Below are 25,228 nucleotides of genomic sequence, written 5' to 3'. Positions count from 1 at the left end.
GTATACCCATTAGGTAAGTACATATAGCACTTTATAAAGCAACACCAAAAATATTGTTTCAACCTGAATGCTTAAGCACCTCAGCCACTCACAGCTAGAAAGAGCACAATGACATGTTACCCATATTTAGCAGACCAAACTAAACTCTTAACTGGTGACCATGGTGCTAGAAAGCTAAGGTTTGACTTGCAAATCAAGTGAATCTAGGATACATGGAATGATATCCTCCCTTTAGAAAGAAGGGCAGCCCAAGCAGAACATCTTTTTAGGTATGTGGAGCTGATCTGTAATGTTCTTATGTGTTCAGATGACCTGAGCAGCCTGTTTGTTCATAGTCCCAGAACACGTCCGTCAATCAATGTCAACATTCTTCCAAGCTCCACTTTGACTGGCAACTGACAGTCAGTTATCTCCTGAATGTTAATTAATAATGAATACCCTTGTCACTGCTTAAATACACAAAATGTCTTTAAATGGTGGAATTTAAAAAATGGGGTTTGTTCTGTGAGAACAGGGATTGTATTTTCATTTAGTCCTTGTGTTAAGGAGAGAAATAAAATTCCTCATTTAAAGATTGCACGTCATTTGTTCTATCAACATGTGCCTTATTTTCTAAAAAACACTCATCTCTACATGTGTCATGCAATTTTGAATCTTATGTTCCTGGATACATGATTTTTACAACAGTAATACAGAATACGGTGACTGTGTAGCTCTACATATGACAGAAAATCTTTAAGATAAAAGATCAAAAGTAGGCATGTCATTGTCTCCTCCCCTGTCGCACTCACCCAGGAAAAAGAAACAGTGTGTTTTAAAAAGATGTTATTTCTCTCCCTTGTTTACTGGCATTATTCACTAGCAATTCCACTGACAAGACTTTTTTAATAATAAGCCAAATGGAGACTTATTTCAACTGACAAACTAAAGCAGACAGACAAGCATACACACTGTAAAGCCAAAGAATTGCCCCTTTTAATCAGAAAATTAAGTGATATATAATTAATGATAAGTGAAAGTGAACAGAAGAGACAGTCACAGATCACAGATTGAATATTTTGTTCAATCTGCACTGTGGGACATGATTTTCAACCCTGCTTATGATTTTAAGCACATGATACTTTCACACTACCCAGCAGCAGACTGCAGATTAAATCTGGCTGAGACTTCCATAGGTGAGATAATTAGGTGACAATGTGGAGCCTTGGGATTTGCTAACGGTTAAAACAATGTCCATTTCCTTTAGGTATCATTTGGGAGGACTTTATCAGTACTTTTCTTTTTTTTTTTTTAGTTAAAGTCAATAAAACTGCCCACATTTTGAAAGTTGTCCATTTGTCTGTATAAACATATTGTCCGTACACAATCAACACAAAACAATGTCACAATTATAATATACTCCAGAAAGAAAACAATGTTAATTTTCAGTGAAGAGCTACTGGTACAGAACAAAACTTTTCAATAAGCTGGACAAAAATGAAAATGGAGAGTTATCTATCTAATTTATTTACTGTGCAAATAAATTGATTGAGAAAAAATATGTTGACATTTTGAAACATGAGAAATCAAACATCTAAGATTCAATATTTGATTTCAGCTAAGGGACTGTATCATGGGCCTGATACAACAAAATCAAGTAAGAATACCCTCTCTTCAACAGGATTCCAATCACATTCCAAAAGTATCTTTACGCAGCAATTAAAAAAGAAATACCAAAGATGATCTTAAAAAAAAAAAAAACAAACAACTGTTTTATGCAATCTTTTTCTTTCTAGTTACATTTTCTTATTTGATATTTTAAGACTTCTAAGACTTGTATACGGTCTAACAGAAACAAGAAAAAAGATCAATACGTCTCCATTTGCTTTGACATACAAACACATCACCCTTATAAACAAATGAAAAATCAGTAGAACGTTTTCTCCAGTTCTGTCATTCACCTCAGAAATATATACATATATATATAGTGCAAATAAATTGATCAAGACAAAAATGTTAACATTTTGAAACACGAGAGCTTAAACATCCAACGTGAAATGTTTTACCTTTTATATATATATATACACATGTGTGTGTGTTTTATATATATATATCTATTTAATATACAAAAGAAAGCTCAGAACCTAAAAGACTTGGAACCCATCGCTCCATATGAAAGATGGTTCAACTGCTAGACTATGGGAAGAGCAAGTGTCAGCAGGGGCTAATAAAACCTTCTAACAGTGACTGCATGTTGGTTAATAGGCGTGCCCTATTTGAAGCAAGAGATCCGAGTTCAGATTCTCCTCAGCAAGAAAAATAATTGACCTAAGTCTGGAAAACTTGAGTTGAATGAGATCATGTAAATATGATCAGTGATCACAGCCACATGTTGCCCACTCAGACCATGTTCCACAGACAAATTTTTGAACATGTAATTTGTTCCAGCAATAACAGAGCTGAGCTGTTTGGCACACAAACTGCCAAACTTTTAGGAATACAATAAACTTTACTTATAGAATCTCAATCGGCAACATTCTTCAAGCATTTTCATGGTAGCTAAGCAAGGGCTCCAAGATTTTAAATTAGAGATTTAATGAGATTCTCAACACCAACTACGTCCCTCCATGGTCACAAATGGATCGACTCAAATAGGCACGACACAGACATTCATGAAATGTATCATTTGTTCTTATACTCTACCCATACAATAGTTTAGTGTAAAAAAAGATGGTACATTCAGGAAGTTCAAAGAATACTATGTTTACGACTCATAAATGAGGACTAGCTAGTAAGCCAAGAAACTGAGAGATTTGGAGGGTTGGAGGCCACAGGCAGTACTAACTTTTCAGGTGGGGTGGATCAGGTCATTAATCCAAGGTCCAGACAACCCCTGAGTTTTCCCTTGATGGTCCATCAGAAGTGGACGGAGAACACTGACATCCTGCCCCTCTCCTACACAGGGGGTTAGGCTTCTATAGAGAAATATGCACATGTACACTATGTCATAAGACGAGAACATGGTCATTTGAGAAAAATAAGCTCTATCAAGGGTCAGGGGACACCTGTAATTTAGTCACATCATGAGGACATATCACATATCCAGTAAGGTGAAGGGAACATACAGCAGGTCACATGCATACGGCTACATGAGACCACCATATTAGTCACCTGCCAGAAGACCTCCAAGTATTACTTTCAAGGGCCACCCTAGTTCAATCCACTGTGTTCAATTTACTGGAAAAATGAACACCAGTCATCTAGGCTGGGTGATATTTCACATTCACTAAATGTAAGGAAAGAAGAATAACAAGTTATAGCCACTAATTATCCTAGAGATTATACATGTCATGTACCATCAGTGGAATTTCCGAGTCCCATTTATATTTACTTCTCTGTACACATTTATACCAGCACAACACCTACAATTCAGAAAAGCACATCTAATCAAACATGCATTTAAATATGTTTCATCAACATAAAAGTTTTAGGGTTTTGTATATTCTTAGTTACTTAAACTTTAGTACTTTCCTCAGTAGGAATATATTAACACATGATGTTACTCCCATCGAGTTAATGGGATTCTTGCCATTAAGTTCAAGGGATGATGCCTCAGCCTGCAGTCCTACAGATAGTTTTCTGCATTAGGCTTTACTTCCTTAAAATAGTCATAACTTTACTGAAATGTAGGAGCCCCATTTTTACACTTTCTACAGCATGTTTATTTATGGTAATACATACTATCAGAAATTTTTTTGTTCAAAAAGAAAAAATCAGTAGCCAACCAGCAAGCCAGGGCTCTACACTTGCACCAGCTTCTCAAAATTGAGCGCTTAACTTATTTCAGAATTACAGCAAGAAATAATCTTTGCATTTATGTATATTAAATACATTGCAAAATAATACCAATTAGTTTCTTAATCATGTGCTTCCCTTTTATCCATCAATCACACACATTTGAGGTATGCCAGGTGTCAGAAAATACTAATAATTACAGTTAATTAGACTTTTATTAGAAAAATGCTTGATATTATTATTGCAGGAGAGCCATGTCTTGCCAAGAGACACATGTAACTAATCCAAACCATAAAAATTAAGAAGTTAAAAGTATCAGTTTACCTTGGGTAAAAAACCCTGATGTTTCTTACAGATGTGAGCAACTTTATCCTCCTTAGGATAGGCAGTGGGGCCACCCAGCTAAATAAAGCTATGCAGGTACATGCATTGACAGGATCAGGACTCTAGAAGGACAATAATTGAGCCCAATTCTGATCTCACACAAGTTTTATACTTGGTTGCCTTTGCTACTCTGAATTATACTTATAAATTAGCTTAATATTGAGCAAAATTTCCTGAAATGCATATAGCTTCTAAAAGATAATTTTTCCTAAAAGGAAAATCTGTTCTTAATGAAGAAAAATAGAAGTAAGGAAAAAAGCATTAAATACTGAACCGTCACTCTCCAGTATGTTGGCATGTTGTGTTTATAACAGAGACATGACGGAGTCAGAAACAGTCATTAATGGAAAAGTACACAAGAATACTCCTTCACCAGAGACACTGGACATACTGCTGATATGTCTGAGAACAAGAAATGAAATATGATATTCCCACAGAAAAGAAAGTTTCTGCTGTGAACTATTAACTAGGATACTATTCACTTTCACATATAACATATTTTTCATTAGTATCAGGGACAAGAGAACTCACTGTGACAGATACAGGCAACAGAAAGATTTGGAAGTGCACAGGGATAAAAGCTTCTCTAAGTAAGGAGAAGACTGTTCATAAAAATGTCTTAAAGATATTTGCTCTTGCTGCTGTTTTCTCAATGCAAGGTTCTAGAAGAAATTAGATACATCATCCTCTAAAGAGAAGTTACTTTTTATGAAATTAGAGATGGTAATGCTGAATGAAACAGTGAACCTGCCTTTCCCCCCCCCCCTTTTTTTTTTTCTTTCTGCTTGATGCCACAACATTCTGTGAAGGCTTACAGTAGAAAACATCTACATATTTTTCCCATCATGTGAACTGTGTTTGGTTTTTAATAAGCTCCCTGAACATACTTTTCTAATTCTTTTAAGGAAACCCCTTACAAATTGTTTTATTCTTAACTTGGTTCCAAGCCTTAAGTTTTTATTAACAAAGTAGTATTTCTAGTATTTCTAGGGGGGGAAACCAATCGTGACATAAACAAAGTATATGTACTGAGTACACTTTGAAAGATCCATTTTCTCTTTGCAGATATTAATTTGGAAATGTTTAGTTGTTTTCAGTTTAAAAAGTGTTAATCCACAAGCTGTGTACAGCTTATTGTTTTTAATAACTAAATTAGCATTGCAGACAGAGCTTGCACAGTACAGGAAAAACACTAATATTTAATGCTGAGAAGTCAAGAAGCAACAATTAATTTTTACACTGTAGTTCAAGTGGTAATAAGCACGATACTAAGTGAAAACCCACATAAAAAGAAAACTATCTCTGCAGTTTCCCAAGCAAAAACAGAAAGATATTCTTAAAGATTTAATACTGCTTAATATATAACAACTATTGAGGGGACAGGGGGTAAATATTTTCATGATAACAGAGGAAGTTTGGGATGCAGCAAAATTCAAAAGCTAATCCAGTTAAGCAAACATTTTGCTCACATAATTTTTATTTTCTTTCAACTTCAGAACCAAATATGGATCTCTCTGTATGGCTGTCCCAATTCTCGAATAAGAACCTCCACTTCACTCCTTTGCTTAAGGCTCCTTGTTTTCAGAGAGCAACTTACACTTTGAACTGCAGTTTACTTGAACAACTTTGAACAGCATTTCACCATCCATATAATAGATGTCCTACAGACACATAAACTAGATTAGTTAAACACTTATTAACATGTTCCCCTCTTTCCTGTGATCAGTTATTCCATTAAATGATCTCTACTTTCAGTTTCTCTGTAACCTGCTAACTCTCCTTTTCTCAGTTCCTGGAACATTGTTTTCTGGCTGGGGGGGTGGTTTTTGTCTTGTTTTGTTTTCTTAAAAAGCTAACAGTGATATTTAATGGAATGCATGTACACTTGAGAGTCCCCTAACAAGGACTGTATGTGTCGCTTCTCCCATTTGTACTCAGAAATGAAAGAATATTTAAATTTATTTTTAGTGGCTTAATTCTCAGAGGTTAACAGAAAACCTGGACAAAAAAAACAACCCAAACCAAACCAAAAACCCTACAGAATTTCCAAGCAAGCCAGTTGCTTTTTCATCTAGGAAAATCTTTTACACATAGAAAATAACAAAGCTATTACATGCCTCTTGCACCTTTCACAAAACATTTCTGGGCAGAAAAGTTTGTCTGAGAAGCAAGATGTATGGTTTTGGGCAACAGGCTTGACACGATGAGATTCCATTTCTAAATACCAACTAAAGCTTCATTTAGAACAAACAGAAGACAGACTTTATCGCTAAGGAGTTAATGGCCCAGCTGTTGAGCAACCGTAGCTAATTCAGCAGTGGCATCCCAGACCCGTAAAAAGACAGCTTTAGTGCTTCCTCTGTAACTAAAGGAGAAATTACTAAGATTCTGTTAGATTTCATTGCTGGTTTTGTTTTGATTTCAAAATCTGTGCACAGCAGTGAATGTGACAAAAAAAAAAGTACAACAAATTTAGTTTAAGAAATTTATATTCAGCAAACAGCTAGTAAAATGCAAAAATCAAATTAATTCCCGGAGTTCCTGGAGACAACAGAATCTGGGAAGAGGAACAAAGGGTCAGGGGGTGGCGTGGGCTAGGGCAGAAGAGGGGCTGGAGAAGGGAAAGAACTCTACATTCAACTACATTATCCAACAATTTCACTTGTAGAATCTCGGCTCCTGATTGCCCACCTGCATGTGCTATTTCACTCCTGTCAGCTCTTCTGGAGCAAAACAACTATTTCATTGGAAACTAAACCCGTCAGTAGCTCTGCAGTTAATTCATTTTAGGGATCACTCTGATGGCATTATGGATGAGAACTAGCTGGTTTCAACCGCCTCCACCACTTGATCACTTCAAGTTAACATCACCTTACTTCTCACGTATCTTCGTGTCACACTTGAGAGAGGATGCTGTATCACCAAAACTATGATGGCCTATAATCATACTGAAACTAATTCAGACATTTCAGGCAAAGGAACAGTGTAAAAAAATAATTGGATCTTAGGGCCAAAAGGCAACCCAGAGGAGACCTGGAACAAATGCTGTGAGAACACAAGCCATTTTGTATGATTTAATTTGGAAACCACTTTTCGAAAAGGACGTGTTTCACAGTAGACATAGCTCCTCTCCCCCTCTCTTCTCTGTGTTGACACATCCAAAAGGCTGAAGAACATGAACAAAGTAGGTCAAAGAAACCCAAATGACTTAGGGAGACTGACAAATTTGTGAAAATCATCCTCCTTATGAACACTAGACTGTTCTGAAAGAAATATATAGCAATAAAATATATTTTTCTACCACATCTCTCTGACAAGAAGACTCCAGGGTGAAAGAAAGCCAGGACATTTGACTTTCTAGAAACTCCAAAGGGGGCTGGAAGCAGAAATCACAGCTCTGCATTTCATAGTAGAAACACCTTCAGTATTCTTAACCATCTAGCTAGAAGGTCTTACTTTTACCTTAAAAGTACCTGGTATATTTTTCTGAACCCTGCTAGGATACTTTGGAAAGATATTTACCTTTTTTTTTTTTATTTAAAATCCAATACTTCCTATGCAGTTGTATCTGTGATCTCATATCAGATCACACTGCCCTTTCTTTAAAAAGGACAAAAAAATTATTTAATATATTAGGGGATAAAAAGGGAAGGAGGTAGACACTCTCCTGTTGAACTTCCATTGGCTTCAGAGAAAATGACAAGACTCGGAGATATCCTTATTCTCTGCTCTGGTTCAATTTGCTGAGAATAATTACATTCTCTTCCCTAGAGTAATTTTGGAGGCAAATAGAAGAAAGGTAACTCTTCTTCAAAAAAGGAAACATTTAGAGTCTTGACGATATAAATGCCATTGAAAAAGTTTCCTACAATTTTTCCCCTTCTGCACAAAGCAAAACATTTTCAAGTTGAAAATGTAGGAATGTCAACATAGGTTACTCAAGCTGCAGGTCACCTACAGCTTTTGGGACACACTACCTGAGCTAAACTCTACACCTAATTCACAATATGCACAACTTGGGCTTTTTAGAAACAGGGTAACATTTTTTTTATGACAACTTATTCACATAGCCCCCTTAATTCATTGCCTTCTACTAATAAACTTGTGGCACATCTGCTCCTAAGTGGAGTAATATTAAAAAACAAAAACAAAAAAACCAACCAAACAAAAAACCACAGCCACACATACTTTACCACAAATATGCCAAGCATAAAGCAAATGCAGTTTCTGGATCTGTTATCAAGTAATATTTCACAAAGTAAAGAGATAAAAGTTTGTCCCAAGAAGAAAAGACAGAAGGAACAGATGCATCTTGCAGTCTGGCACAGTGTACAGCACATGACAAAGTTTGGAAAGAAAAGCCTATAGCTCCCTTTTTACATCACCAAGACAAAATGTACAAATAGCTATAACCCCCTCCCCATTTGGGGGCCCATAAAACAACTGTTAATGCATACAGTATTATAAAATGTTTAACAGTAAAATGGACCCATTTGGCTTTCCCTAGAAATCTGAATTTTTGGACTTGGTGCCCAATCATCTATGTAATTTCTCAGTACAGTCATATTAAGAGATGCTTCCCACCTTCTGAAATATCACTCTACTGTTCTGATTGAACAAATTTAATTCCCTCCCTCCTCACCCCCAACTAACATGAAACAGATGGAAAATACATTACACTAGAAGTTCTCAAAGAATTGCTTTCTCCTTCAAATACCAATCACTGATTGCAGTGTGCTCCTTAAATGCACAACATATCGACTGAACTCCATTGTGAGAAAAAAATCGAAGTTAGACCTATTGGGAGTCCACTACAGCTACTGAGAACTTTATTGGGTTTTTGTGGTTGGTGGGTTTTGTTTTTTTTTTCCAGAACAGACGCAATACACGATGTTGGAAGAACTGAATGTTTCTAAGTACCTTTCCGGTACCTTTGCTAGGTACTTTTCAAGACAACCCTTTAAAATGTACAGCTTCCACACCTAAGTCTAGGGCCACACACCAGCAGACATAAGATCAACACTGAGGAGATAGCGTCCTTGCACATAAGCAACAGAATCTGCAATTCAAAGTTCAGAGGCTCATCTAGTTTTCTCATGTTTGTTTCACCCAGCTTTAAGATTTTGCTTTACATGACAATTGTGAGATCTCTGGAATTTGGCTCTCTTATGTATGTGTGTTATCACGACAGATCACTGAGGTGGCACGGACTCCTTGGCACACCTATAGTGAGAAGTAATCAGTGTACATCCAAAAAAAAAAAAAAAAAGATTAATTCAGTTTGAAAGATTGAGCACTGAAGAAGGAACACATGGGAGCTCATTTTCCAGGTCATGTGTTTCATCGCTCACAATTGTTTTCTTCCTTATCATTCCAGCACTACTGGTTACTTACATTCATGCAACAAAAAAATCTTCTGGCAACACATCCAGTGCAGAGTTCTGTATAAATCAAAATTCAATTGTTTTAGTATCTGAATTCAATAAATTTCACACATAGGAGAGAAGCTGTATGCAAAAGGAACATTCTTCAGTCACAGACAGCCAATCAAGCTAGCGTCACACAAATGAAAATCCCCACTGAGTTACAGGCTGAAGATCTATTTGGAACTACAATGTGGCCATCTACTCCTACCTTTGCTACAACGCAGCCAGATAAGGTATTATTCTGTATCTTTAAAAGACCCTCCTATTGTGTTAAGTTAATTCAGCTGAGCTTTAGCAAGTGCGAGAGAGGAATCACAGACTTCTGCCCATCCTGACAGAGCACAATGCTTTCTGCCACGAGCAGTCCCAAAGAAGTCACACAGCATGCCAGGTACAAAGTATTTGCAGAAGTGAGCCCTCAGACAGGGCTATAAAAGCTCTGGGTTAAGGAAGTACACGCCAACTTGCTTCTGCTTGATCTGTTACACAGCTTGACAGTAACAGATAGCCAGTTGCATTAGTGTCAATGTTCAGATAAGTTTCTCTCAATATCTGTCACAAAAAACAGACGCGGTATCAGCGTGCCAGCTGTATTATCGGTCACTACATAGTTGATCATACTTAATAACAGCCTCAAGCACAGACACGGCTAACAAGTATCACAGACGGCAATTACTATTGTGTGCCACAGTCACCCAGATCGCTCTGACTCGGAGCTGCCAACGGCGCGCATTCGGCGAGCGCCTGCCTCCCACCTTTTCCCTCTCAAATACATTAACTTGCCTCAATATGGAGCCAGAGTTTGTTTTGAAACTCTTAACAGGATCACTGAAAGAAAAGAGGAAAAATACCATAAATGATCCTCTGGACTGTTTCCAGAGTAGCGTATTCTCTTAGCGATTGCTTTGAAAGCAAGCCAAAAATGGGAAGTGTTCTTGCAAATGAGCACGCTACTATACTCAAGTACAAGTTATCATTTAATTCTTTTGTCAACATCAGTGCGGTTAGAAATTAAGAAGCCTGTTTAATAAACAGGTTACTTGAATTCCAGTTACCAAACACCAATTTCTTCTCTATCCATCCCCCCATGCTCACTCAGCTCCCGCCCCCCACACACTTCCCAACATACACTGCTTTCTTTTTTGGATACTTTCTCTCCTTTATTGAAAGTCAAATAAAATTAGTATATTAATTACATCAACCATGACTAGGTCTGTAATCAAGAGCAAGTTAGCTAAGAAAAGGAAAAAAAAAGTCAGTCGCTCCAAAAAAGCATTTGAAAACCTCAAAACAGGCTTCTACGGGACACAGTGCTTAATATTTTTAACAGAGCTTTGATACAGTCTACTGAATGGTTTCATGGGGGCAGTTTTTCACATTACAATTACTCCTAATGAGATCACCCTCCACAGTGTATAAGCCCTCATCCCTTCCCAACAGAACAATGAAAGATTTGTGCAAGGCTACAAAGGCCTCAGATCAACTCCACTCACTTCACCTTGTACCGAATTTCCTCGTAAAAACTTGCCAAGAACACAAGTGCGTTTTTTTCTGAGGACAAATGACTAATAAGGAGACTCATTTACTTTGTTTCAGGGTGTCCCTAATCCTCTACAGATTTTGAAGTCCTCACACAGACATCTCAGACTCAGTGACTGATGCCAGCTTTGGTTTTGAGATTCTGTAGGTTTCTCCTCTTCACAGATTTGTGGGGTTTTTTTCCAGTGTTTGACTTACAACATTTCTCACCAACAAATGTCTGCCTATCTTACAACAAAAATATGGTGATATGTAACTCCTTGTGTTATCTTACAATAAAGATGACAGACCTTGTGTTAAATGTACATGAAAATACCTGTCTTCAAACAAACTGCCTATTCTCTTGATTTTACTGTAAGGAAAGACAATGAAATATCCTTTCTCACGCTAAGCAGAAATATCTTACACATGTAGCCCCAGTGAAAGCAATGCTAAGGGTAGGTATCATTCTAAGAATATGGATAACTGAATCAGTCTGAATTAGAAAGTACAACTTAGCAGTCTCTGATTTGCTAGCATTTTAAACTAATCACCATGATCCCACTGCAAGCCAAAAGTTTAGAGTTAGCTTTATGCAAAAAGATACTGTAAAAAGGAAAACATACTTTCTTCTGAAAACTTGATATTCTGTTTGAAAGATCTATCTTCTGTTTGAAATTTTATACACTTGACACACAACTCCAACTCAGTTTTTGTGTGTGTATTCTTCCCATTACTAACCACACCTCATTCTAAGTTCACCTCCTGTTTTAGTTTCCTTATAATTCTGTCACAGATCATGCGAAAGAACAAACTGTTTAACTACTTATATCCAAGACTATTGATACAATGTTCTGTGATAGGTATGATTTGCTCTGCATTACCAAGAGGTACAAGGAACATCACCTTAACTGGTTTAAAATGTTAGTCCTGACTCTATATTTATACTTTATACAACTTTTAACTTTTCTTGTTTAAATTTAAAAACACAGTATGCAACCACTGATTTCCATATCCAGAAGGGCTGACTGCTTTAGATTAGTCAGCTTGAAGTTTACAGTTTGAAGATCCAAAAACTTTGAAAGCAGACTGATGATGTATTTCTCTTGCAAAAAAAAAAAAAAAAAGCTGGTAGAATCTGACCTGTAGTATACATATTACAGCAAGCTGTATGTTTACTTACGTTCACACGTGTCTCCTTTTTGCTGGTATCCTGCTTTGCAGATACATTTTCCAATAGGCACTAACCATTCTCCCTCCGCGCTACAGTGCATTTTCGGCGAGTTCTCCGCCTCCTCCTCCGCACTGCTGACGCAAGTTCCTCGTACTTCAACTAAAGAGGAAAACTCTGAGCCAGTCACTGTGTCAGGAAAAATAGCTAAGTTCTCAATGATGGACCAGCACTTCTTGTAGTAGACTTTGACAGAGACCAAAGCAATGCAGGCCCCTACATCCTGAAATGCAAGATAGAATCCTTTTTTGGACAAAGGTCCAATTTCTCTCACCTCTGTGTTAAGTTTCATTTTTCTCTCCCCAAGATCACCCTGGGTAAAACTTTCATCTGCTGCAATAGTGTCTATTTTTACATATTGGTTTTCTCGGATATTCCTGCCAGTGTCGTAGTCTGTTTCATAATAATACAAGTTAAAAGTTTCTTTACAAGTCCCCAGAACTCCAGGAAGACTGTTACAATCCCTCAGAGTGAATTTCAGTTCTACAAAAATCCTTTGTGCATTGCTTTTTGCAATCCAGTTAGTCCGAAGCCAGTTGTTTTGGTTTGATTCCATCACCTGGCATACCTGGTATGTTCGTATAGGAGTGTAGTTTTCATCCAGTCCACTAATTTCTTCCCACTAAAACAATAACAAACAGTTAGTAATACAAAACAAGTATGCCACCAGATGTAACTACTGTGTATTTTAAAAGGCTTCACACAACTCAAGTCCCCCTCCTTTTTAACAGTATGGTTTCATAAAAAGTAGGTTATTGTTAAAATACTCTTAAGAACCCAAATGAAGAAAATACACATTAGCGCAACTGCAGGCTCTCTCTTCCTCCATGTCTTTCCCACATATAAATAACTTCGAAAAATCATTGTCTCATCATGGGCACAGTTGTAAAGAGGAAGCTCCAGAGAAGGCTGTTCAGCATACCAAATTCTGATTACGCAGTAGGCTCTCCCACTTTTCATTAAGGTCATGACAGTTTTGGATAAGCAGAGACCAGGAGGAGGGAGGCAGCTCTGCTTCCAGAGAAACCTAAAATCAGTGAAGTCTTAGAAACTGAAATTGCCTAATGTTACAGTACATAAAACTTGTGTACATAAAACTTCCAGTGGAACTTTCAGTTGTACAGAAAGCATGGGACCGGGTCCCGGAACTTGTGACTCAGACGATTTTCACTGCTACATGATGGAAGTGGCATAGAGAGAGAGGGCAAGAGAAAAGGGACAGAATTAAAAATCTGAAAGCAAGAAAACATTTTGGTTGTCCCCTTTTTGTTCAGTCCGCCTTCTGTTCTACTTACAAACCAAAGAAGGTAAGCAGGAGCTCCTCACCTCACATTTGGTTCAGTGGCTGCATCCATGTTAAAAGGAGCAAACTTCATTTAGTTGGGAGTTCAAATGAACCATGAGATTACATACGTAATTAAGAACAACCCACATGACTGAAAGTTCACTGGTTCAAAGCCTGGTTTTTGTTGTTGTTCCCTCTTTAGGATACCAACTATGTAACAAACTGGTAAGGCTCCAACAGCCCCATAGTCTTTAACAGCCTTTGGTGGCGTGGGAAATTGCACCTCCGGCAATGGCAAACCTTCCACTGAAATCAGCCAGGCAGATCCGCCCAGGTGCAACCAAAACAATATCTGCCTCTCACCTTTCTTCACATTTCTTGTAACATTTAATTCACTGCAGAAACCACAGCTGTAATAAATTAGGTGGGGGAGGGGGTTGAGCTATCCTCACCCAATGACATAGGGAACCACAACTTCTCCGTATCGTGCTTAGCCCTCTGGCCCGGTGTCAATAATGCACTTAAGATCACGCTTAAGATCAATGACAGTACTTATGAGCTTAATGGTAAGCATGTGCTTAAGTGCTTTGTGGGACTAGCATACCCAGCACCTCTGCAGGATGGAGCTCCCACAGACATTCCTTACACCGGTAACCAAGCGTGGAAGGCATTGGTTTCCCAGACCAGCAGCCATGCAGTATACAGTACTTTGCAAGCCTATTTGACAGCAAATGAGATCATTTTAATGTTGGTGTACAGCTCCAAGAAAAAGCAGATGTGGCTGAACTGATGCTGGAAGTTATCACCACAAAATATATCACGGCTGCAGATGCTGAAATGCACAGAAGTTGCAAATATCAAAGTGCATTTCAAAGACCTACAGTTAATATAGATGTGGTACGTATGGTATTATATATGCATATGGTATTAAATGATTGAAATATATTATTAAATGCTCATGGAGTTAACTGAACTGATTGCATATGGAACTGTATTAATGCCAGAACAGAAGGAAGTCTATCTTCATAACAGATTTATTAGATTTGAATAAGATCCTTTCCCCCTCTATAAGAACTAGTACAAACAAGGAAAAGAAAAAAACAGGGCCCTGGACTGAGGCTTTTGGCTCTGCCACATTGGAAAAGAAAAAAAAAAGAAAACACAATTAAAAAAACCCACAAAGATGACAAAAAAGGCATGAAGCCTAAAATTTTACTGATTTTTATATTCTCCATTTCACATCAGGTAGTGTTGGTTTGGGGTTTTTTGAGTTGGTTTGGTGGTTTTGTTTGTTTTTTTATCTTGCGTAAGCAGTCCTCCCTCAAAACACCAAGCCAGATTCTGCAGTGAGATATTCCAGTTAGACAACGTATCGTATCTTTGAAGTGAAAGTAACTCTAATGCACCACACAACAGAATCTGACTCCTCGGGTTTTGATGTGGACTGCTCTGTCAACACAAATCCTCACTGCCCTCCCCCCCCCAAAAAAAAAACCAAACAGAAAGCAAAACAAAAACAAACAAAATACATTTAACGAAATCAAACCATTTTTCGTAATACAACACAAATGAGCCTTCTTGGAGTCAAAAGCCCACTACATGAGACTAGCTAGTATCAGAGAGATTCATATGCTATAGTCCAGGAAAACAATACAAAACACTAAATTCAGATAAGAAGTCCTACTTTACGTTATCCCTAGCATTAAACACTGAAGTCCATCTTTCCATATTTTCCCAAAGCCATGGAGTATGGTTTTCCTAAAAAATTAAGGAAATATGACATGATTCAGTTGTGTAATCACAGAGCTATTATTTCAAGTAGTCCACTGGAGGTGTACCTGCTTCTCTGTGGGGAAAAAAATACATCAGTATTTCAGGATGTTTTCACCTATGCCATCTGAGGTCACGTTTCATTAAAGTCTCTCTAAAGTGATCAATTCCGTGATAGCTTTTACAGCAAGAAAATTCAACTTTTCTTTGTCCTGCTACAACATATGGTGATATACATACAATTCCACTTCAATGCGCCCTGTTCCATTGGTTTCAATATATGGTGGTTTAACTTCCCAGTTATCTTAACATTGTTTGAGATCATTGTTAGATGTAACATTTGCAGTTGAATGAGGCATTTAACGAGTGTCTGGCTGATATATTCCGTAGTGTGATGATGCTGTAATTTCTCTCAAGAAGAAGATTTTCTGTGTTTACTCCCATGAATTCTTTATTGCATAGTAGAAAATTCAGTAATGAAAACTAGAAAAACACTTTTTTCAAAATTACATTATTAAAATTGTACTTTTATGTTAATTTACAGGCAACTATTTCTGAACATTTTCACACATACGAATCTAGCCATTAGTTTTGATTCACTTTTAAATCGTCATTGAAATTGGCTTCTACCTCTGAAAGTTGCCTTTTACTATTTGTTGAATTTGACTCTACTTTCGTCTTTCAGTATGCTGACATGTGTAACGTGTTGACACGTCCTTCATTATCTACAGGTTAGCCTAATATAATTGCCACCAAGCTAATCTTTCAAACACCTCTGGTAAAGGCTTCAATCAGTGCAAAACGCTAATGCCGAAGTTATTAGCCATCATATGCGTTGAGCTCGCATTACATTCTTTCTGAAGTCCTCAGATTCGTTTCCAGTTTATGCTTGTATTGATTTTACGATCTTGCTTTTAAAGAAAGACACTTTCAGATTTTCATTCTTCTTATTTAAAGGATTTGTTACACTTTTATATCCCCACTCACATTTCACGGTCTTCTGGCTCCAGATTTCTTAATGCGCTAAAGATTAAGGGCCTGATCCCCCAAGTCCTTGCTCATGCAAGAAGTCGCAATGGATTCAGCAAGACTGCTTCTATGAGTAAGAACTGTCCATTTAATTTATGATTTGTCAGACTAAGTTAAGGTAGGACTGAGCTAAGGTAGGACAATATACCCATTATATCTTTCTGAAAATGTTCTTCCTCAAGGCTTGAGGAAGAAGGGGTTTTACACCACTTTTAATTCAGACTGAAAGCAGCATTTCTCAATGTTACGTATATAATAAGACAATAACACCAATGTTTCAAAACTTCTCAATTTTTATAATGATGTGCTTTACAATGGTACATTTCATGGAGTACCATGGGATTAATTTGTAAGCAAGCTAGAGGTGGCCTTAACCACATAATTCATGCCTAGTTCCAGATATCAAGCTCCTCAAGACTTGAGGATGTTTCAAGTTTGGAATGTCATTTCAAACACATCTGCAGTATAAATGTTTTTATTTTAGAGCACTTCAATCTGTTCCATTCAATTACAAAGAAAACATTGTAAACAAATTTATGATCACCCATTATACAGAAAATGAAAAACATATTTTTAGAAAGTTTCCACACAGAAGTAAATCTGCTGTTGCTAAAGGAAGAAGGAAAAAGTGATTTAAAATGCCATGTTATAAATATACAGAGATTTCTGGTACAGCACAAAGGATTACACCACAAAACATAAACCTACCGAGAACATTTAGGTGAGTTTCTAAACAGACACTTCCTTTTAATTAGCTTGTACATTTGTACACTGTAACCTGAGGTACTCTTCTTTCCATTCTAAAAATGAAAAAGCTGTAAACACTTGGTACGATTACTGAGAGGAATATGAGGGGGAGCTAGTTTAAAGCAAGTGTTCAATTGCTTTGGTACAGTAACTACTCATCTTTAGGAACTTAATTTTTGCCTGGAGTACTTACCCCATTGGGAGGAGAGGAAATCCATTCCAACTCTGTCTGTTGTGCTTTAGAGTCCAGCAATATTACTAAAAAAGAAAAAAAAAAACAACAATTTCCACTGTTTGTTAAATATGGTAAGTGGAAACATAAAACCAAAGAACAAAGTCTGAATAAAAAGAAGTTATAAAAATAATACAATTTTTGTACAAATTAATATTTTTTCTTCATATTATTAAAAAAATTATCTGCAACCACAACTATGCATTTACTCGTAAACAGATGATTAAATGATTATGTACCATCTGCATATAAGCAGAAATACATTAATCTCAACAATTTCATTGCTTAAATCAAAGTGTATTGTTTTTCTTAGTGTTCTACAGTGTTACTAATCAGTCATTAAGATGCATGCTCCCTTCATCTCCTTTGTCATAAGAAGGACATTTCCCATATGCTGGTTATTACAATGACCTTAAAACAAACAAATACACACCAACATTTCAACAGTTTTCCAAACTGATTTAGACAGGACTAGTCTATACCCTACTGGGAGTTGCACTGCAAAAGCAATGGTCTTTTTGAGTTTGAAAAAAAAAATAACATCCCTTCAGTGACAAAGCAGTAATTCGATAAACAAATGACAACCAGGAATACAGAAAATAAAGACTCTGCAATTACCTCACACTTTGCATACACAAAATACTACATACACAAAATCACACTAATTTGCTTTATGGTAATGGCTTACTAAAATCTTCATGTCATTATACCCCAGTGACACTTCTATGCAAAAAGACATCAGTTCTAGTAGCACTGCAATTATTTTCAGCTAAATGTAACCCCATCTCCGAAAGTGGTTAATCGCCACCTAATAAAACAACTCTTACATGTTTTACAGTACATATTGGAGGTTATATTACTGATGTTCTGGTACCTCCAAACATACATTTCTATATGTGTCTTATATTTCAGTTATAGCTATAAGCTTTCTTAGCATATTATTGTAAGTTTCTGTAAGACTTTCAAACGGTACATACGTTAACCTGAGATGTCCAAAAAAAACCCCCAAAGTGAAGTAATTTACTGTAATACCTTCTTTCAAACTGCCAAAGCTGTAGAGTGATCAACCATATATCTAGGTTTGGTACACTTTGAAGATTCCTTCTTCAAAGCAGCTGCACATTTAACTTCATACTTGTATTTGATTAAATAAAAAGTAACATTTCTAATTTAAATCTATTCAGTATATTTTTAGCTATAAAGCTATTTATAACTTTCTGCACAGCATTTAAGTACTGATATTTCAATGCATGATTTAAGGCTGTAACTTGAAGCAACTTTTTTTGTGAGGTCTTTTGGAAACGGTTATAATTCTGGCTTCGGCCCTTTCTCCTAGTAGAATATAACACAAAATTTCAGTGAATTACTAGAAAGATGAAGTGACTAAAAAAGTTATTTAAGGGTTCATACAGTAATATCTGGAACGTTAGCCGAACACAAAACGGTAGCTTCCAGGCCTGTATTTCAGTAATAAAGTGGAACTACTCATTGAGGAAGTTTGATAGTCTGTCTCCAGAAAGATTATGTGCTTATTTCGTTAAGCGTGGATTCAAGGGGCTTTACTTTGTAACACTTTCTATAGAAAAGCAGGTGGTGTATGGGGCGGTTTGTTAAACAAGAACATTTATAATGGTCCTGGAAAAAGAGGTACCACGAGAAACTTAACCATTTCAGCACCAGCACAAGGTCCCACGGCTGCAATTCATTACACTCTTTACTTGGCAGCAATTCTCCATCCCGTAGCAACATCCCAGGAAGAAAAAGACGGCAAGCGAACAAACCAGCCTCAGACCCTGCGCTGCCAACACCCCCTGCAACGACAACGCGCCGTTTCCCTGCGGCACCGAAACTTGCCGGAGAAGAGCTCCCTCCCGGCTCCTCGGCTGCTGCGCTGCGCCCACCCCGGGCTGCGCAGCGCCGGGACCCGAGGCGGCGGGACAGCGCCGAGCTCCGCGCACCCCGCCGGCAGCCGCGCGGGGCCGCGCAGCCTCCCGCGCCCCGAGGACACCCAGCTGCCGGCCGCGGGGCCTCCGCGGGGGCGCAGCGGGCCGCGCTTCGCGCGGGGCGGGGGGACAGACAGCGAAAAGGAGGCGTAAAACCGGCGGGCGAAGGGGCTCCGCGGGGAAGGAAGCCGGCTCCGCGCAGCGGGGGGAGCCGCAGCCCCGCACCCAGCCCGGGCGCTGCGCGGGGCTGCGCGCAGGCGGCCGCGCCTCCGCGCTGGGCAGCGGGGCTCGGCGGCCGAGCAGCGGCGGAGTACCGGTACCGCGGTCGCCCCCCGCCACGTCCCCACACCCCCCCCCCCCATCCCAGCCCGGCAGCCGCCCGTTTGGGGGGGGGGAGCGCCCGGGACGGAGCCCCGAGGTCTCGCAGCCACGGGGCGGAGGGACGGGACCTGACCCCCCCGGGGGTCCCGGCCGCGGCGCTGGCAGAGGTCTCCGCAGGTAACGCGGTTCCCCCCGCCTCGCTTGGAGAGCCAGGCGGACCCTGCCCCACTCCTCTCCAGCATCTCACGGCGGCTTTTATTTAGCTACCGAAAGGAAACTCTGAAAACTTTTCAGCCTCTCGGCCCCCCATCCCTCTTCCGTACCCAGCGGGGAGCGGGGGGAAACCACGCGGGGCTGCTGCCGCCACCAGCCCTTCGGCGAGGCCGGGTATGAAGCTGCAAAGTTACTTTTTTTTTTTTATTTTTTTTTTTTTTTCCCCTGGCTCTTTCTTCCGCGGGAGTTTTCTGCGCTTGCAGCAGGTAGCCGCTATGAATCCCTGTCTGCCGCTCGCCCCCTCCTGACCCTCCTTTGGCTAGGCTGATTTTCCCCAAACATACACACATTATCCACACACGCTTATATGTACAGATGCATATATATATATATATACATACACATCTATACACGTATTACACACAGAAACTCGGGACAGACTATCGCCGCGAGGCACCGGCGCAACCCCGATCGCGGCGCAATCTGCAGGGCAGAGCGGGGCAGGCAGCCCGCACCCTCCCTCCCTGCCTGCCTGCCTCCCTCCCTCCCTGCCTGCCCGCCCGGCCCTTCTCCCCACGGCCACGCGTTAGTACTCCCCGCGTGGGGGTCTCCGTGCTTTACAGCCCCTCCAAATAAACTTTCGAAAGCAGCAGCTAAGGGAAGGCTCTCTCCTCTTTCCCTCTCTAACCTCGCCATCGCCGCCTTCTCTTAAGGGCAGAGGACATTTTAATTGAGGGATTTTTTTAAGCTCCAGTTACAAGCTCGAAATGGTATTTCACCGCATGCCAACGGTTTGATGAAAAATATTGACGTATCCAGCTGAGGGCGGAAAACCCCCAAACGCATACATATGCGGAGACACCGAAAAAGCCCCTGACTCACCCTTCCCTGTCCCGTCCCCCCCCCTCCCCGCCCGAAGATGGAGACGGACCTTCGCCTTTGGCTGTCAAACGCGAGATGGGCGCTCCTTTAAATCATTTCGGATTTTCTCAGCGTGAGAAAAGAGATTCCCAGACGGACTTTGTGAATTGATTTTATACACCTCCATCAGTCTCTGATAGAAAACTGCCTGTTTTCTCTCCTCGCGCGGGGGAAACAAATGTCCGGGGTTTGCCTTACACAGATACCAGTGTCGGATCGATGGGAATCGGGATGCCCCGTTGTGATACGCAGATGGTGCAAAACATCCATCCCTAAACCTCTCTCTCCAGCAATGCCGGGGGAGAGCACATACGTTGTTGCAGGCATACGACGCCAGGCTGTACGTACCCTCTATATGCATGCCCAGCCTGCGTGGCCGGGAGGTGGAAAACTGCACCCCGAGGCTCCTTCCCACGGGCTGTGCACGGCCCCGCGGGGCCGGAGCGCTGCAGGCCCCCGGTGGGTAGTGGCGGGGAGCTGCCCCGCGGCCCCAGCCCCGCCGGGCCGTGCCCTGCCCCGCCGCGCCTTCCACGGAATGTCCCGAGCCCCGAAACTCGGCCCTCAGCCCCTGCAGCCCCCGCCCGCGGAGCAGCGAGGTAAGCCGCCCTCCCTGCACCTCGCCGGGAGGATGAAGGCTGCCAGCGGAGAGCGAGGCTCTCCTGCACGGATCCCCGGGCCGGGGGCTGCCTCCCCAGCCCCATGCCTTTCCATCACGTGCAAATGCCTCGCAAACCTCATTCCTGCGAGCAAAGGCAGTTGTCCCGGTCTCTCACACGTACACCCCCGGTGAATGCCTTGCTCTTTCCTCCCTCCCACCTCAACTAAAAAAAAAATGTCTTTTTTTCTTTTTTTTCTTAAAGGGGGGCTGACAAGCAGCTCGCAGTGGCAGGCAGGTCCTCCGCTAAGCCACCCCACAGACTTCGTGTGCAAAAGCAATAAATAAACCCAAAGTTTTGTTTTCCGCATCACCTTACCTTCTTTCGCAGCCTGTGCTTCCCCCGTGTGTGCAAAGCGGAACAGCCAGACGGAGCACAAAATAATCCAAGAAGGGAGCCTACTTTGGAAAACCATGGTGCAGGAGCGGGGTGATATTATATTTCTAGCTATATATTTCTAGACACTGCCGCTGCCGCCGCTTGGTGGGTGCTAGAGGACGGTGGAGAATTTGCTCTGCTAGTCTCTGGCTCGGCGCTCCCTCCCTCCCGGCTGCCTTTCTTCTTCCTCTTCTTCTTCTTCTTCTTCTTCTCCTTCTTCTTCTTCTTCTTCTCCTCCTCCTCCTCCGCCGCCGCCGCCGCCGCCGCCGCCGCCGCCTCCGCCTCCGCGCCGCTGCCCGGCTCCCGCACCGGGCCGGCCGCCCGCCAGCCCCGACTGCAGCCCGGCCGCCCGCGCTGCGCTCCGATAATATCAATTAGGGCGAGGGGGCGGGACCGCAGCGGCAGGGCGGCCCGTCCCTCAACCTGACTGACGGCCGCCGTCGGCCAAACAGCAGCGACTCTCGGCGCCCGGCGGGCCGAGCCGGCCCCTGAGTCGTCGCGGCCGGGGGGGCGGGGTCGGCGGTGCCGCCCAATGAGCGTGCGGCGGTGTCGGGTTGCCGGTGGTGCCGGGGAGCCGCGGGCTGTGCGCGGGTCGGCGGCGGCGGGACGGAGGGGCCGAGCGGGGAGCGGGGCGACGGGCCCGGGACGGCGCCCGGGGGGCTGCCCCGCACGCCCGGTAGGCGGCCGGACGGCTTCTCCTCCGAGCGAGCGGAGCGGTCGGCCCCCGGGACTCCGGAGCTCTCCCCGTGCCGCAGCTGCCGGGGTCGGGAGCGAGGGGCGTCCCGGTCGGGGCCCCAGCCGCAGCCGGCGCGTCCCGGCGCGGTGCCCGCCCGCGGCTGGACCGGGCCGGTCCGGGCCCAGAGCGCACCTGGGCTGCTGCCACCGAAGGGGAAACTTCGGCAGGAGCTGCGGGACGGTGGCCCGAGAGACCCCTCAGCCAAAAGTCAAGTTCCTCGGGGCTGACATCACCCGGGCTCCCTTCCCTTTGTGTTACCGGGGTCTTCCGTCCCGCGCCTCCCGTTTCCCCCAACGCGAAGAACAGGTTAATGACAATACAGATCTTACTGGGGGGGGGGGGGGGGGGGGGGGAAGAGGCGGTTGCTTCCCCCCCCCCTCCCCGTCGGGTGTAACCTGAAGCGAGGGTAATCCGCTAACAATGAGGCAATTTAAATAGGAAGGGGAGGAAGAAAAAAAAAAAAAAAGCAAAACCCGAGGGAGAGAGGAACTTGCCAAATCTCTTTTGTCAGCGCTCAGCCTGCGGGCCGGGAGGGCTTTTCCCGGGGACCCGCTTTGCCCCCGGCCCTCCGTTTTCCCTTCCCCAAACCCACCCTTGCATCCTTCAACGAGTGAAACACCAGAGCGGCGCAAAAACTTACAGTTCCCTCCGCCAGGCTGCGGAGCGGGGGCTGCTGCGACGGGCGCGGTGTCTCCGGCGGCCTCGGTGGGAGCGCTGCCCTCCGCTGCCCTCCGCTCCCGGGCCGGGGCCGCGCAGCCCCCGCGGCGGGAGGCGGTGGTCCCGCTCCGCGCTCCGCGCTCCCCCCGCCCTGCCCCGCGGAGCCCCCGCCCGGCCCCTGCCTCTAACTCTGCCCCGCGCACCTTCCCGGGGCTGCTGCTTCGTCCAGCTCCTTTAAAAGTGCATCGCCGCGTCCTTTCGGAGGCTAGAAATGCGATGTAAGCGGAATAAGCGATGATTGTCTTGGAATCAGGCGAAGACGGCGAAGCGCAGGGGGTGTAATTGCAGTTCGGTGGCAAGATTCTGCGAGGATCTGAAACAATCCTCGCGCAAATGGGGACGCCGATACAGAAAATGTTATGCCATAAACGGAAATTTAAAGGGGGGGGGGTGTTTGTGGGACCTTTCGGTACATAAGGCAAAATTAGAACTAATGATAAGAATATGCTCAGCACTGTCGGATAGACAGCCACCATACTCCGGGCTTTGAGAGCACTTTCCCTCTGGTCTCCTCCTTACTTCTGAGAACAGTGTGGAGGTAGCCTCAAAAATGCACTGTATTCCTTTCACTTGCTGAATATTTAATACTCACGGCATAGAATATGACAGTATTTGCATTTTATTCAGAATGTTCTTCTGATACTCTGGATACCATGATGAGTGTAGGCAAAGTACGCGCTCTTGATTCTCTCGTCCTCTCTCATCTGTCAGCCCCATCCTCGTACGTGCTTACGCAGAAAGGGGAGCTGTACAGAACAGTGAGTTTGCTTATCTTCTTTTAAAAAGACTATTTTGTTTTAAATACTTACATGAAGGTATTTTGTAACTTCCTTGCAAATTTTCATAAAGCGAGGTTTCGTGTGGCATACGTTCTAACAGTGATTAAAGCAGATGTAGGAAGTCCTTAACATAGTTAGTCCTCTACGATTTCCTAGCATAAAGTGCAGGTATTTCACTACAACATCATTAACCCCAAAGAACAGTTTTTAACCTACAGAATGTATCTTAAGAAAAAAGTGATTTGTATTGAGACTTTGAATTACTATGTTCATAAAAACGCAGAAACTTACTAAATGGACAAATTGACAGAAAGGCTCAAATGGTAATGAGATATATCCATGTCCTGCATATAGTATTAGGCCAGACACTTGTTTTCATCATTACCTGCATTTATACAGGCTGCATTGTGCTATATTTTACTATCTAATACTGCATGTGTATAATATGTGTATAGGGTCTATACACATCCAAGGATACTTAAAATTATGTAACTGTATTAACCACACAAAGGATATAGGTGCACATGACTGAGTGTATAAATAAATTAGAGATTTTAAAAAAAAAAAAGGGTGTATATTTCTCTTCCTGATCAACTCATTTTAAATGCCCTGTCTTCCTGATAATCATAAATGTAGCTAAAGATGACATATTATATGTACTGCTTCCTTAAAACAGTTGTGGAGGTATTCACAGTTACACCAAAACAATCCATATACATTGAGAGGGTATATTATAGTATAGTTTTTTTAATTGTGCTTCTTACACATTAAATCTTTCTGAAATTGATTCAGAATTTGAAATAAATACTTTTTAGTGAATTTTATTTTTTTTCTTTTCCTCTGCTACTTTGTAGTGGTTTACGATACTTCATGGTATTCTGTAGGGTGCACAGTCTGTATTGCATCTCATCCAGCTGAGCATTGGAACTTCTTCGAACAAAAACAGAAAAGAGAAATATTACAACTGAACCAAAACACTCAAGCTGCATGGAATACAACCCTCAGATTTGGTATCAAAATCTCTGAGCGAAGAAGAAAAAAAAAAAGAGAAAAAAAAAGCAACTGGGAACTTCATTCAACTCAATGTGTTACAATTCAGACACCATCAAAGTAAATGGTTAACTGCAACAGAACAATGTAATCAAAGATACTAACATTGCTTTGTTTT

At 41.8% G+C, this 25,228-nt stretch overlaps 1 protein-coding gene across 6 annotated transcripts in view; it reads right to left on the bottom strand.

Annotated features, from left to right (window-relative positions):
• The window catches only part of EPHA7 (EPH receptor A7), a 167,341-nt gene extending 145,273 nt beyond the window's left edge, over positions 1–22,068 (bottom strand). For all 6 annotated transcript variants that reach the window (XM_052781488.1, XM_052781492.1, XM_052781489.1 and 3 more), the window contains exons 1-3: positions 21,769–22,068; positions 17,358–17,422; positions 12,286–12,955 (exon numbers count right to left, since the gene is read on the bottom strand). In XM_052781488.1, the coding sequence (XP_052637448.1) occupies positions 12,286–12,955; positions 17,358–17,422; positions 21,769–21,865 (832 nt within the window). In that variant the 5' untranslated portion in view covers positions 21,866–22,068. The remainder of the gene's footprint in view (positions 1–12,285; positions 12,956–17,357; positions 17,423–21,768) is intronic.
• Between the last annotated feature and the right edge of the window lie 3,160 nt (positions 22,069–25,228).

This window comes from Harpia harpyja, chromosome 3, assembly GCF_026419915.1.
Source record: "Harpia harpyja isolate bHarHar1 chromosome 3, bHarHar1 primary haplotype, whole genome shotgun sequence".
NCBI lineage: Eukaryota > Metazoa > Chordata > Aves > Accipitriformes > Accipitridae > Harpia > Harpia harpyja.
Note: the sequence above shows the minus strand (reverse complement) of the source record. Positions and strands in the feature narration are given on the sequence as shown.